Raw genomic sequence first — 15,286 nt, forward strand, 5'->3', positions numbered from 1 at the left:
TGTTTCTTGCCTAGAGAAGTTCCTTTAGCATTTGTTGTAAAGCTGGTTTGGTGGTGCTGAACTCTCTCAGCTTTTGCTTGTCTGTAAACGTTTTAATTTCTCCATCAAATCTGAATGAGATCCTTGCTGGGTAGAGTAATCTTGGTTGCAGGTTTTTCTCCTTCATCACTTTAATTATGTCCTGCCACTCCCTTCTGGCTTGTAGAGTTTCTGCTGAGAGATCAGCTGTTATCCTGATGGGGATTCCCTTGTGTGTTATTTGTTGTTTTGCCTTGCTGCTTTTAATATGATTTCTTTGTGTTTAATTTTTGACAGTTTGATTAATATGTGTCTTGGCGTATTTCTCCTTGGATTTATTCTGTATGGGACTCTCTGTGCCTCCTGGACTTGATTAACTATTTCCTTTCCCATATTAAGGAAGTTTTCAACTATAATCTCTTCAAATATTTTCTCAGTCCCTTTCTTTTTCTCTTCTTCTTCTGGAACCCCTATAATTCGAATGTTGGTGCGTTTAATGTTGTCCCAGAGGTCTCTGAGACCGTCCTCTGTTCTTTTCATTCTTTTTTCTTTATTTTGCTCTGCAGCAGTTATTTCCACTATTTTATCTTCCACCTCACTTATCCGTTCTTCTGCCTCAGTTATTCTGCTATTGATCCCATCTAGAGTATTTTTTATTTCATGTATTGTGTTTTTAATCAATGCTTGATTCATCTTTAGTTCTTCTAGGTCCTTGTTAACTGTTTCTTGCATTTTGTCTATTCTATTTCCAAGATTTTGGATCTGGGAAATAGAATCTTGGATCATCTTTACCATCATTATTCTGAATGCTTTTTCAGGTAGACTGCCTATTACGTCTTCATTTGTTAGGTCTGGTGGGTTTTTATCTTGTTCCTTCTCCTGCTGTGTGTTTTTCTGTCTTCTCATTTTGCTTATGTTACTGTGTTTGGGGTCTCCTTTTTGCAGGCTGCAGGTTCGTAGTTCCCGTTGTTTTTGGTGTCTGTCCCCAGTGGCTAAGGTTGGTTTAGTGGGTTGTGTAGGCTTCCTGGTGGAAGGGACTAGTGCCTGTGTTCTGGTGAATGAGGCTGGATCTTGTCTTTCTGGTGGGCAGGTCCACGTCTGGTGGTGTGTTCTGGGGTGTCTGCGGACTTTTTATGATTTTAGGCCACCTCTCTGCTAATGGGTGGCGTTGTGTTTCTGTCTTGCTAGTTGTTTGGCATAGGGTGTCCAGCACTGTAGCTTGCTGGTCGTTGAGTGAAGCTGGGTGCTGGTGTTGAGATGGAGATCTCTGGAAGATTTTCGCCGTTTGATATTATGTGGAGCTGGGAGGTCTCTTGTGGACCAGTGTCCTGAAGTTGGCTCTTTCACCTCAGAGGCACAGCACTGACTCCTGGCTCCTCAATTTGGGATGATGTGTTGTCTATTCATGTATTCCACAGATGCAGGGTACATCAAGTTGATTGTGGAGCTTTAATCCGCTGCTTCTGAGGCTGCTGGGAGAGGTTTCCCTTTCTCTTCTTTGTTCTCACAGCTCCTGGATCTCAGCTTTGGATTTGGCCCCGCCTCTGCGTGTAGGTCGCCGGAGGGCATCTGTTCTTCGCTCAGACAGGACAGGGTTAAAGGAGCAGCCTCTTCGGGGACTCTTGCTCACTCAGGCCGGGCGGGAGGGAGGGGCACGGAGTGCGGGGCGAGCCTGCAGCGGCAGAGTTCGGCGTGACGTTGCACCAGCCCGAGGCGCGCCGTGCGTTCTCCCAGGGAAGCCGCCCCTGGACCCCGGCAGTGGCGGGCTGCACAGGCTCCCGGAAGGGCGGTGTGGACAGTGACCTGCGCTCGCACACAGGCTTCTTGGCGGCAGCAGCAGCAGCCCCAGCGTCCCACGCCCGTCACTGGGCTCCGCGCTTTCAGTCGTGACTCTCGCCCGTCTGTGGAGCCCCTTTAAGCAGCGCTCTTAATCCCCTCTCCTCGCGCACCAGGAAACCAAGAGGGAAGAAAAAGTCTCTTGCCTCTTCGGCAGCTCCAGAGTTTTCCCGGACTCCCTGCCGGCTAGCTGTGGCACATTAGCCCCCTTCAGGCTGAGTTCTCGCCGCCAGCCCCAGTCCTTTCCCTGCGCTCTGACCGACGCCCAAGCCTCAGCTTCCAGCGCCGCCCGCCCTGGCGGGCGAGCAGACAAGCCTCTCGGGCAGGTGAGTGCCGCTCGGCACCGATCCTCTGTGCGGGAATCTCTCCGCTTTGCCCTACCCAGGTATGTGGGGAGTTTCTTGCCTTTTGGGAGGTCTGGGGTCTTCTGCCAGCATTCAGTAGGTGTTCTGTAGGAGTTGTTCCACGTGTAGCTGTATTTCTGGTGTATCCGTGGGGAGGAAGGTGATCTCCGCGTCTTACTCTTCCGCCATCTTTTAATAAAATGTTTTTAACAGAAATTTTATTGTATCATCAAGGGGTGGAATTTCTTGACATGCTGTTGCTCTTGGCAACAGTACTAATAGATCATAGAAGGCATAGAAAAAGGATGTCATTATCAGCTCAGATAATGATTGAATAGCTTTCATTTTCTTTTAGTATTGGTTGCTTGGTTTGCTGAAAATGGGACCTTTAATAATAGTATAAAGCTTGACATACAAAATAGGGAGGTAAATGTAACCATATGTACATATTTTTGCCATCTTTCATTGGATAATTTAACCAAAACAACTGCAATGATCTTGTTACTCAAGACAGCAAATTAGGACCTTTTGCAAAAGTGATAGTATGGCTTTCATTTCCCCCTATTTTGAATTTCTTGATTTCTTTTCAGATTTAAAAGTATCCTTCCCATAGATAACAGAGGAAGGTATGAAATAGAACCCCACAGGGGGCACTCACTGTCACTAGTTTTAGACATTGAATGGTCTTCGGAAATATTTTCAGGTCATCTCCTTAAATTTAAGTGGGAAGATGACAAATTGGCTTCAGAGGTACAGGAAGGCTAACCATACTGCCTTCTGGGACACTGGTAAAGACTTTTTTCCTCCTAGTGGATCTTTGATCTGAAGTTTTAGGAAGGCCCTCTTCCCACTTGGAGTACCAGATAGAAGGAGACTCCTGCAAGGCAGGGTTTCCTGCACGGTGAAAGGCGTCTGCAGATAAAGCTCCTCTCACATTTCTCCTGCCCCGTCTGAGGAAAGCGGTCTCTCCCTTCTCCTGTCTCTACTGCTAAACCGTCAGCAGCTTTAGGTGGGGTTGTATTTCTTCTCTGAATCTAAGAACAAAACTTAGAAATTCTATGCATTTGATACATATATGCTGAATGACTGAAAAATGGATAAAAGGACAGTTACGTTTCACTTTTGTGGATCTCAATCTTTTTTTTTTTTTTCTTTTTGCATTACGTGGGCTTCTCACTGCTGTGGCCTCTCCCGTTGTGGAGCACAGGCTCTGGACGCGCAGGCCCAGCAGCCATGGCTCACGGGCCTAGCTGCTCCGCGGCAATGTGGGATCTTCCCAGACCGGGGCACGAACCTGTGTCCCCTGCATCGGCAGGCAGACTCTCAACCACTGCGCCACCAGGGAAGCCCTCAATCTTTTTTTTTTTTTTTTTTTTTTTAGCATCTTTATTGGAGTATAATTGCTTTACAGTGGTGTGGATCTCAATCTTAATCATTCGCTCCATTCGCACTTCGAACATTAAATCCCTTCTAAGCGCCTTAGGCATTAGGCACGGAGAATCCAGCTCTAATTCCAACAGACTTGGAAGTGTTAGTAGCAGTTTGTGTTAGAATTCCTTTGAAGGAGGGCATTGTATTTCTTTGGAAAAAAATATCCTGGCAGTATCTGGGACTAGAAGGAAGCTCCTCAAGAGAACTTGGGGGACTGTTCTGGGTGAGAAGAGAAGGGGGAATTTTTTTTTTTTTTTAGTTACTCCATGGCAGCAGTGGCAGAAGGGAGGAAGAGAGGGAGAAGAGGGTAGAAGTCAACCTAGGAAAATGGGGAAAGGCTGTGCTGCATAAGATGTGGTCTCTCCCTGCGACCCCTGAAATCCTCAGCAAAGATACTAACCTATACTTAACCTTTTTAACGGGACAGCCGCATGCTTCATACACATAAGCCATTTACTCTTCACAACTGTCCTATGAGGTAGCGCTAATATTCTTTCCTTATAGATGGGGACACTGAGGCCCAGAGGCACTGAGTGATGTAGGCAGATGACTCTGCTAGAAGTATTACTGGAGGGCTCCATGGAGGAGGAAATACCACAGACAGGGTGCAGAGGTTCAGGGGCTGGCATTCTCTGGTCTGGAGGCAAGCAAATGCACACTCTGCTCTGGAGCCAAAGGAAATTTGGTGTGGCTGTGAGGTGACGGGCCCAGGTGAGTAGCCCAGCTGAGGTGGCCAGCTAGAAGAGAAAGGGCTAATGTGGCATCTCGCATGAGATTCATACCGGGTTTCAAACCAACGCTCACGTATACTCTCTGTACTCATGAAGTCTTGCACTCTTGTAAAGGAAATAGATTTTTAACAAACAATCCTATACCTAATTATATAATCATAGTTGCAATGAATGCCCTGAAGGTAAAGGGCAGAGGACTACACAGGGATGTAGTCTGGGATGGGGTCTGAGAACGTTTCCTTGAGGAAATCACTTTTAAACTGAGATACAAAGCAGGACCCGGTCAGGTGAAGGACGGGATGAAGAGGTGAGAGAGTAGAGGGATGCAAATGGAGATAGGTGGTTCCCAGTACTTTGTGCAAATGGCCAGGGGCAGGAAGGTACCTGAGGCATTCAGGAGCTGGAGGAAGCTGGTGTGAGGGAGGGGAGAGGTGACGCTCTGACGGGGACAGGACCACTGCAGGAAAGCTAAGGATATTTTTGCCACAGTAAGAACCCTGGTGCTCATCCTGCAGGAAAGTCATGGAAGGTTTTGCTTTGTTTTGGTTTTTGTCATGTGATCAGAGCTGCATTCAGGGAGGATCCCCATAGCAGCAACAGGATTCCTAACAGACGGACGGGAGGGCCAGGAATGACAAAGGCTTCGATGAGTTCGCTAGGGATAGTGAAGGAGGCCTGGACTCCCAAGGTGTCTGAGGAACGACGATCCATGATCGGTGTGAGGTGTGAGGGCAGGGACACTTTTGCCTGGCTCTCTTAAAAGAGAAAAACTGCGTGATCTCCCTTGCATGTGGGACCTAAAAAAGTCAAACACATAGAGGCAGAGAGTAGAATGGTGGTTGCCACAGACACACAGGTGGGGGAAATGGGGAGATTGTGACCAAAGGGTACAAAGTTGCAGTTACGTAGGAAGAATATGCCTAGAGATCCAATGCACAGCAAGGTGATGACAGTTCATAATATGTATTGAATACTGGAAAATTGCTAAGAGAATATGTTTCAGATGCTCATTCATCAAACAGAAGAATGGTAACTATATGAAGATGAAGTATGTTAATTAGCTGGACTGTAGTAATCATTTCACAAATCAAATCATCGTGTAGTACATCTTAAACATATACGATTTTTATGTAAAAAATTTAAAGGAATTGAAAGCTATTCACGTGGAGGTGATATGGGAGCAGTGGGGGCAGCTGAGATACTGCAGAGAGAGGATTCAGGAGAAGGGAAGAGCCAAGGGAGAAAACCTGGGGGCTGCCGAGTCACAGAGCAGAGGCCACGGACATGGCTTATTTAATTGACTGAGTCACCAACATTCACAAGATGGGAGATTGCACCTGCTGGTGCAGGTTTCTGTTTTCTCTGGAGAGAGAGAAGGATCCAGCAACACTGGCCCATTCCTTAATGGCACAGTAACATGGGGCTGTGAAGTGGCTGCCTCTGGAAGGGGAGGTATGGCTTATTTCTGGCTTACCACAAGCCCTCCTGGGTTCCCTTCGCTCACCAGGGCTGTTACAGATAGAACAGGTTTACTTTAAGGCTGGAGCAGAACCCAGTTTTCAGGGGTCTTGGAAGTGGAAGGGAGCTAGGGGGAGTTGAGGCTGTGAGCACAGACCCCTCTGTTCATAAGCTCAGAGTTGTAGAGAGGAAGGAGTGGTCTCCTGGAAACCTCTGCTATGGGCCAGGCACCGTGCACATGAAGAGGACAAAGACACAGTTACTGAATTGCACACAGGCCAGCCCAGCTACATCACTATAGGACGAGGCTACTTTGGAGAAATGCTACTTGAGAGCCATAAAGTGCCGGGAGTTCTAAAGAAGGGGCCGCTTACATCTTCTCCTCTGTTCCACGGTTTGGAAACTGAGGGTATCTAGTCGATAGATATTTGTTGTTAGAGGTCTAAATGAATGTTCTACATGAAACATTAAAATAAAAGCACACGTGTCACAGCAGTTTTTGGAGCAGTGGTACTTCTGTTGACAGGATCTTACATGCTTCTCAACAACACTCCCTCTTGCCCTGCAATAGGCCATCTTTCTGTAAATATCACTGGAAAAAGAGGCAGGCGAGTTTACGTCAGCTGTCTGTGCTCGGCGGGTCTGTCCAGAAAGACTACTGCCTTTTAAAAAACTCTGTCTTTCTTCGAACCTACTCGCAGTGAGCTTCAAATACGGCTTCAAACTTTTAGGTGTTTAGCCTTTTTCTTTACGGCCCGGAACTTTTGGTCTTTATTCACTGAGGCCATAACTGAGAAGAAAGGTGAGGACTGAGAAAGATTTGAGAGTCATCCACATAGAATTGATGGTTGAAACCAGGACGGACAAGGAGCTGGCCCAGAGAAAGAGTAAAAGAGAGTGAGAGAAGGGTCAAGGACAGAAATGTGAGTACCGCCTACTTAAAGGGGTATGATTACCCTGCACGATTGTCCAACGTCAAACTTCTAGACATAGGAAGAGAAGGGGCGGGGCCACAACAGGGGCTGTGGGTCGGGATGGGAGCAGCTATCACACCAAAGAGGAGGCTTTTCCCAGGTGGCACAGGAGAGACATGTATGAGTTAGGGAGTTCTGGAGAAACTGTAACTTTTATTGTTGCACAAATTGTGGGTTAGATCAGTTTTTTAAAATTATAGTAACAGAGGTCCTTTGTTACATTGTGACTGCCTGCTAATTTGCATTTTCAATGACTGGAAGAAAGGCAGTAACTGTTAAGAGCCGGATGTATGGCTCTTTTCTATGTCGTTTTGTGCCTTTATTTTTAAACCAGAAGGTGTAAAGACCTGAGGACAACATCATCCTTATGACCTTACGGCAGTCTGTTGAGCTCCAACCTTACTACAAAGTCCTAGACGCTTGGCAGGGGATCAGGGTATACTGCAGCCCAAAGGACACAGTGACTTACCTGCTGCAGCCTCTTTGTTTGGAAATAACTTGCTGTCAACTGCCATGCTGATGTCATAGAACACCTCATCCTCGTCTCGGTCAGCATCAAACTGGGAGAAATCAGGACAGACAAGTTGGGAACATGAGGATACATAAATTAATTCATTCCAAAATATAATGAACATGCATCACACAACTGTATCTCTAATGAAGCAGGACAACAGGAACTGTCTTTAATCAGATATTTAGAGGGTTTTTCAAGCCCGGACCTCATATCAAACAGAGAGGGGTGTTAGGGAGTAAGTGTACAGTCACTAACGGTTAAGAAAACTGTATAGAATTTTCTTAATTTCTAAAACAAGCTTTGGAAAAACCCATAACTTGTGCTTTTCTGGCCCTTAGTTTTGTTTTGAAATCCCCCCCGCCGCCGCCTCCTTCATAAAAAAATATTTCTAAACAACATGGGGATAGATTTTCTAATTTATTGTTAAAAAAAGAAAAAAGAGACCCTCAAACCAAATTTTAGCTACTATACAAATACTATAGATGCTTTTCTTTAGGTATAGTCTACAGACACTATAGGTTTAGATGTAACAAAAATTATGGATTCAAATATTTTACCATTCTCTAAAATTTACAAAATTTTAAATATTAAAAATGTGGTTACATTTATAAATCCTCTATTTCCCAAGTTATTCAGTGGTTTTTAAATATTTATTTATTTGGCTGTGCTGGGTCTTAGTTGCAGCTCATGAGATCTTCACTGCTGCGTGCGGGGTCTTTAGTTGCAGCATGTGAGATCTAGTTCCCTGATCAGGGATCGAACCGGGGCCCCCTGCACTGGGAGTGTGGAGTCTTAGCCACTGGACCACCAGGGAAGTCCCTCAGTGGTTTTTAGAAATACACTTTTGTCTCTTTGTTTTTTTAAAATAGGCTTACTGAGTTATAACTGATATACAATAAACTGCATGTATTTAAAGTGTACAAAATGGTAAGCTTTGACATCTGTATACACCTGTGAAACCATCATAAAAATCAAAATAGTGAACATCTCCATCGCCTCCCCCCAAAGTTTCCTTGTGTCCCTTGGGAATCCCTTTCTCCTGCCCCCCCCATCAGGTAATCATTGATATGTTTTCTGTGACTAGAGATTATTTGCATCTTCTAGAATTTCATGTAAAAGGAATTGTACAACTTGAAATATTTTTGTCTGGATTCTTTCACTCTGCACAATTATTTTGAGATTTATCAAGTTTATTCCTTTTCCTTGCTGAGTAGTATTCCATTGTATGGATATACTATTAATTCCATCCTGGATATGTTTCATCTTGGACATTGTAGTTTTTATCCATAGATGTTTGATTTGAGTCTTTAAAAATATCTGTGTCTCTATTTAAGGTTTTAAACACATGAAATACAATTATAATAACTTCTAATATCCTTCTCTACTAATTCCTACAACGGAGTTGGTTTTGATTGATTTCCCTCATTATTATGGGGCATATTTTCCTGTTTCTTTGCATGCCTGGTAATTTTTTACTGGATGCCAGGCATTGACAATTTGACCATGTTGGATGGTAGGTGTTTTTGTATTTCTATATTCTTGAGTTTCATTCTGGAATGTAGTTTAGTTACTTGGAAACAACTTGATCATTTCAGGTCTTGTGTTTAAGATTTGTTGGACTGGACCAGAGCAGTGTTTAGTTTAGGGTTAATTATTCCGCCCTGTTGAGGCAAGACACTTTGAAGTACTCTACCCATTTCCTTGTGAATTAAGGGATTTTCCAGTCTGGCTGTAGAAACAAGCACTCTTCTCAGGCTGGTGTGAGCCCCAGCTACTGTTCCTGCTGATCCTTTTGGGTGGTTTTTCCCTCAGTTTTGAGCAGTTTGCTCATATGCATGCCCTGATTAGTACTCTGCTGGATGCTGGAGGGGAACCCTCTGCAGATCTCCAGAGTTCTCTCTCTGTGCATCTCTGGTACTCTGTCCTCTGCAATCCATCCACCTTGGGTCTCTTGCACTCTCAGCTCCATTTCCTCAACTCTTGGAGTCTACCCATCTCCACAAGGCTTCCTTCTCCATGCACTGTAGCTGGAAAGTCTCCAGTAATAAGCTGGGGACAATCACAGGGCTCACCACATTTGTTTCCTTTCTCTCAGGGAATCACCTCATTGTCTGATGTCCAGTGTCTTAAAATTGTTTTTTTTTAAATATATATTTTCTGTTTATTTATTTTTGTTTGTTCATGGGAGGGAAAATAGTCTTTTTTATTCCATCTTGGTTTTTAACCTTAATTATTATCTTGAAGATATTTGAAAAGATTTAAGTGATTTATTCCTTTATATTTTCCTACTGAAGTGCTTCATTATTTTTAGTGAGAGGAGTTTAGAAGCCCAGACTAGAAAGTTATTACCTAATCTCCCCTTACACAGTTAAAGCTCATCGTATGGTGCTGTAAAGTACTTTCACTATGTCACATCAGCCCACGGGAAAGGTGAGGCAGATCGTCTTGTTTCTATTTTACAGGTGAGGAAATACCTACTCAGATACTATGACTTTCTCAAGTCAAACAGCTAACAAGCAGGAGAAGTAGGACTTGCACTTAGGATGACTGACACTTTCTATCCTATCAGGCTACATGTGATCATCATAGTCAGACAGATATAGCCCTGCTGCTCAAATGAGTGTTAACAGCCCTTCTGTCTAAACGCGAGGGCGAGAAAAGCAGATGGTGGTTAGGACAGATACGAGGGGACCACCAAGGCAAGATTAGTGCCACCTTAATGCACTGCTTCCCACACCCATAGACCATGGCTGGTTTTTTTCTTTCAAAATGTCTGTCAGCTATCATCAGTAAGGGGTAAGTTCTACTAAGAGGGGGTTTGTTTTTATTTTTTTCTTGGGCTTTTGAAAGATGGGTGGCAGCATATAATTTTATAAATAAAAAAGCATAAGCTTATGTTTTAGCCGTAGTTCCCCAGAAAACAGAACCTAAGGCAAAACTTATAGGTTAACACTTTATTGGGGGCACGCGTATGCATGTAACCCCAGGGCAGTACGTTTGAAAGAAAAAGAGAAGTGAGACAAAGAAGAAAGCAAAGCAAATGTAAGGTGGCATGTTACTGATCTGGGCCCCAGCTTCACAAAGTCACAGCTGGTCTCCAGAAAGGCTAAATGGAACCAGTACATCTCAGAACAGTCTGAGGAGGGAGGCATTTATATGCTGTCTTTTCAGTTTCCTGCTTCCACTGGTCCAAGTTTTCCTTATGAAGAGTTAAGTCCCCCCACCTCTTGGTTGTGTTTCCTAGACCCCGGGGCAGCCCCTGGGAAGCCAGATCCCATGCCCCAGGGAGTGGCAAAGCATCTGGATCTAGAAGTGCTGGAAGGTGCCCAGCCCCCTGCAGGTCTGGTCTGGTTGGGCCTGGGAGCCATCTCTGCACAGGCTCCCACCAGGCTGGGGACAATGAAGCCCAGCCTTCATCCTTAAGAGGCTGGCTGGGTCCATCAGCCATGCTGGAAGGCAGGGCATCGGTGGACAGCTCTCCATTCAACAAGTGACTGAGGCCCAGGGCACATGGGCCAAGTGAGTCAGGGGAAGCTTGTAAACTGGCTTAGGCAGCTTAAAACTCAACCAGAGCTTGATCTGAGTTTCTGCTTTCCCTGTAGCAGCAGTCTGATCTTGAACAACTTATTTCCCTGTTCTTAGCATATATACAATTATTGTGAGGACTAAAGAGATGGTGTATTTAATACCCCAATACAGAGCCTGGCATAACTGCAGTCCTTCTTTTTCCTCCTTAAGGCTGAGGGAGTATGTTCTATAGACCTTTGGTCACTTCTGTACTTTGAACAAGGCATGTGTATGCTACACACACACACACACACACACACACGCATACACTTTGTTTTTAAACGTGGGGATTGTGTAATAAGGAATACAACTGACTCTGAGATTTTCTAGGAGATATTCTATCCTCCAGTTGATTTGAACAAGAATATGTTTAGCTCTGGCAGACTAAAGTACTTAACTGTCCAATCCAAAAGGCAAAATGCAAAAAGTAAAACATCATTCATGAAAGCATTCAACAAATATTTGCTGAGTATCTACTATGTCTTAAGTAGATTCCTCAACGGACCACTCTTAAGTGATTGGACCACGAACAAGGAGCCCCAAGGAAGGAAGGTGACACCCACACAGCCAACTCAACTCTGGGATTATACAGATGTTGTTGAAGCCCACTGACTCTTGCATCAGGACCACAGAATTTAACCTAGTCTTCTTTATTTTCTGTAACATCTCACTTTGACAGCTCCAGGACTAGCATGGGATTCTTGTCTCTAGTCATTTGGCAAGTTATGTGGCATACGGACCTTGAAGAGCATTCTGGTTGAGTACTATCAGGACAACTGCCACTTAATGGACAAAGATCTTTACAAATTGGTAACATTCAGTGTTGGAGAGGTTGTGTGTATGGTGAGTGGAGAAGTGGCTTTTCAATCATCGGACTTTTTACTTACTATCTGTTTTTGCACAAACCATACACATCCGTGGTTCTCAACCAGGAATAATTTTGTCCACCCCTCCCACCCCTGCCCCAATATTTGGCAATGCTGGTAGATATTTTTGGTTGTCACAACTGGAAGGGGGGAGGCTATTGTCTAGGGACGCTGCTAACTACCTTACAGTACACAGGACAGCCCTCTCACAATGGAGAATTATCCAGTCTAAAATGTCAATAGTGCTGAAGTTGGGAAACCCTCATCTACACCAAAGCATTCTCAGTTTTGGGGTTTCTAAATAGTGTTTTGAAACTCAAGTAACAATGATCTCCTTCCTTTCCTTCCTCCCTTCCTCCCTCCCTTCCTTCCTTCCTTCCTTCCTTTCTTCCTTCTCTCTCTTTCTCTGTCTCTATCTCTCTGATTTTGACCTGCAAGAACCTGTGCTGTAAACTTCAAAATACAGAGAATAGTAGAAGTGATAATACTGCAGGGGTAGCATAGGTATAGGGTGATGAAGGTTCTAGAAATAACAGTTTCTATAGATCTCGTGGGTCAGAAACAAGCTTTGGGGGCAGATGTAACTCTATGCCACTAGGCCAGATGATGTCCGAGGTTGTTCCCAGCTCTGAAATTCTGTGATTAGGTGGGCCCTTTATCTTTTTGGTGATAGTTATTTAATATCTAGCAATCTTAACAAACCTCTTTTCTTATTCTGAGGGAAAGAACTCGCAGAGGACACAGTCTGCATGATTTGTTTTATGTCATTTAATGTAAGAGGGCTGGGGAGGTCAATTGGAAATTTCAAAATGAGATGCTTACCAAATTCCCCAGTTCACTCACAACATGTTTTAAGTTGAATAACAAATGTTGTAACAGCTTTCAAAATCATACAAAATATATCTAGATTAGGAAAGGAAATTATAGTAGATTGAGCAGAATTAGGCACCATCTGAGGAGAAAGCAACAATGACGGTTTGCAATTTTAATGGCAGAAATGAGTTCTTGTTTTCTTTTGGCTCTGATTTTCAGACTGCAAGAGGCTGCCCAGATCCTCTCCACAGAGACAAGGCATTCTGTATTCTTAGCTCTGCTAGCTGGGAATGTTAGGTGTATAAAATATCCTAAAAGGACTCAAAAGGGAGGATAACAGTTCAGTCTTTCTAGATTCCACTTTCATTAAACTTAGCTCTGTCTCCTGTATATTCTCTGCTTCAATATTTGAAAAGGAAATAAATTGGCTCTGTTATTAGTATTGTCTCAGTTTTATATATCCCATACGTCTCATTCTCTGAGCATCATACCAGCTTCTTCAACATTTTACTTCTCCCTGGTTTCCTGCAAGGGATTTCAATTAAGTATGCTCTCTATCAAATGGTTTTCATCATTTGCTACTGGAGATCCTTCAACATGCAAAACACTGGTCCTTCAAATCTTTTCTTTTATATGTCTTGAGACTTCCTTCTAAAGAATTGATTGGTTCATGTCCTCTTTATAGTACTTTGTTTTCCTACAACAAAAATTGGAGTTTGTACTAAAATAGTGATCATTAAAAAACTTGTGGTCCCGGGAGTGAAATCTGTAGTTATGAGCGATGGAGTAATCACAGTTTATATTATTCCGCAGAACTGTGTTTCTAAAGCTTCATAATTAAACACAAAATTTGAAGAGAAGCATTGAAGTAGATTTGGTTGGGGGTGGGGTGGGTAGGGACAACATTCTGTCTGGGAAAGCCATATCACGTGGGTGGTGGAACCAGGATCCGAATCCACATTTGTCTACATCGAACGGCCAAGGCTGTGAGGATCAGCTCTCAGCTCCATGGGGCAGCCACAGATCTTAGCTGGGCTCTTGCAGAACAAACCAGAGTTAAAGCCCTAAAGGAGTACTCTCAGGACAGACTGAAGCCAAGCCAAGCCAGGTCCAGATGCAATATACTCAAATATTCTTGATCTCAGGCTTCCCTGGTGGTGCAGTTGTTGAGAGTCTGCCTGCCGATGCAGGGGACACAGGTTCGTGCCCCGGTCCTGGAAGATCCCACATGCTGCGGAGCGGCTGGGCCCGTGAGCCATGGCCGCTGAGCCTGAGCATCCGGAGCCTGTGTTCCGCAACGGGAGAGACCAAAACAGTGAGAGGTCTGCGTACCACAAAAAAAAGAAAAAAAAAATTCTTGATCTTGTCTTCCATTTTGAGGCTATAGTAGGTGATTTTATTTCTCTGTATAATATGTGTACACTGCCAGATGGATGTGTCTGTTGGCAGAAGAACCTCTCTGCAGGCTGGCCAGGAGCATCAGAAGAAGCAAGGACAGGCAAAGCTGACCGCAAGAGGCGGAAGATGTCCCAACTCCAAATAGAGCTCTCTCTCGCGGTCTTTAGCTTAAAGTTATCAATTTCACAGTGAAGCTGGCTACTGCTCCTCCATCCTCTTTGTCTACTGTTGACTCTAGCTGTACCTTCCCCAGTAGCCTTCTACAACTTAAACAACCCTGCCCTTTAGTTTGTTAAGAGGACTGAAGTCATCTAGCGTGGATTCTGTTTTTCTCCTCTCATTACCACTCAATCCTTCCTCAGTAATCAAAGAAAGAGTAGGCCTGCCCTCCTTCTAAGAGCCTCTCTGGGGTTGGAGAGTAGATTTTGGGTCTGGGTCCATTTTCAGTCTAACACTTCCTGTAGAAGCTGCTCTGGTTTTGCCCCAGGGGTTCCTTATCCCCCAGCACCTGAGGCACAGCCTTGGCTCAGCTGCTCCTCCTCACATCCCAGCCAGGGCTTCAGTCCTGCCCCTGACTGGGGGGCAGCATTCCAGACTCCTTTCCCAGAGCTCCTTACTCTGGGTTGTCTCATTAGGGGATGGTGGATCCAGAGCCAGACCGCCTGCAATAAGAGGGGAGAGACTAGGTCTCAGGACTTGCAGAAGGTTGCTGGGAAGAGTCAAAGCATAAAGAATCCAAGTTGGTGGTGGAAACTGGTTCTGGAACAATTTTTGAGCTGAATGGTATGTGGCTACAGTAGCTGATTTTTAATACTTTGCAGGCTAAAGTGGAGCCCTAAAGCAGACATCCTCAGACTGAGCAATGTCCAGATAATGAACTGATATCAAGTGCTCAATATTTTGCTCATGGATCTGTTGGCACTATGAGAGGACAATTTTCAGGTTAAGTTGCTCCATGTGGCATCTTAAAAAAAAGCCAAACTCCAGAAACAAGAGAGTAGAATGGTGGTTGCCAGGGCCTAAGGGGTGGAGGAAATGGGGAGATGTCAGTCAAAGGATACACATTTCCATTATAAGATGAATAAATTCTGTGGATCCAATATTCAACATGGTGACTAGAGTTAACAATACTGTATCGTATACTAGAAAGTTGCTAAGAGAGTAGATCTTAAATGTTCTCACCACACACACATATACACACACACTGTAATCATGTGAGGTAATGGGTGTGTTAACAACCTTATCATGGGAATCATTTCACAACATATATGTGTATCAAATCATCTCATTGTATATCTGAAACTTATACAATGTAATATGTCAATTATATCTCAAG

At 44.2% G+C, this 15,286-nt stretch overlaps 1 protein-coding gene across 6 annotated transcripts in view; it reads right to left on the reverse strand.

The window, feature by feature from the left end:
* AK5 (adenylate kinase 5) overlaps positions 1 to 15,286 on the reverse strand; it is a gene marked incomplete at its 5' end in the record, with an annotated part of 255,112 nt that overhangs the window by 122,698 nt on the left and 117,128 nt on the right. For 5 of the 6 annotated variants that reach the window (XM_081225212.1, XM_081225213.1, XM_081225210.1 and 2 more), the window contains one exon: positions 7,262 to 7,352. In XM_081225212.1, the coding sequence (XP_081081338.1) occupies positions 7,262 to 7,352 (91 nt within the window). The remainder of the gene's footprint in view (positions 1 to 7,261; positions 7,353 to 15,286) is intronic. The other variant, XM_081225214.1, reaches the window with a different exon arrangement.

Source organism: Mesoplodon bidens (genome assembly GCF_964165515.1).
Source record: "Mesoplodon bidens genome assembly, chromosome: 2".
In the NCBI taxonomy this organism is placed as follows: domain Eukaryota; kingdom Metazoa; phylum Chordata; class Mammalia; order Artiodactyla; family Ziphiidae; genus Mesoplodon; species Mesoplodon bidens.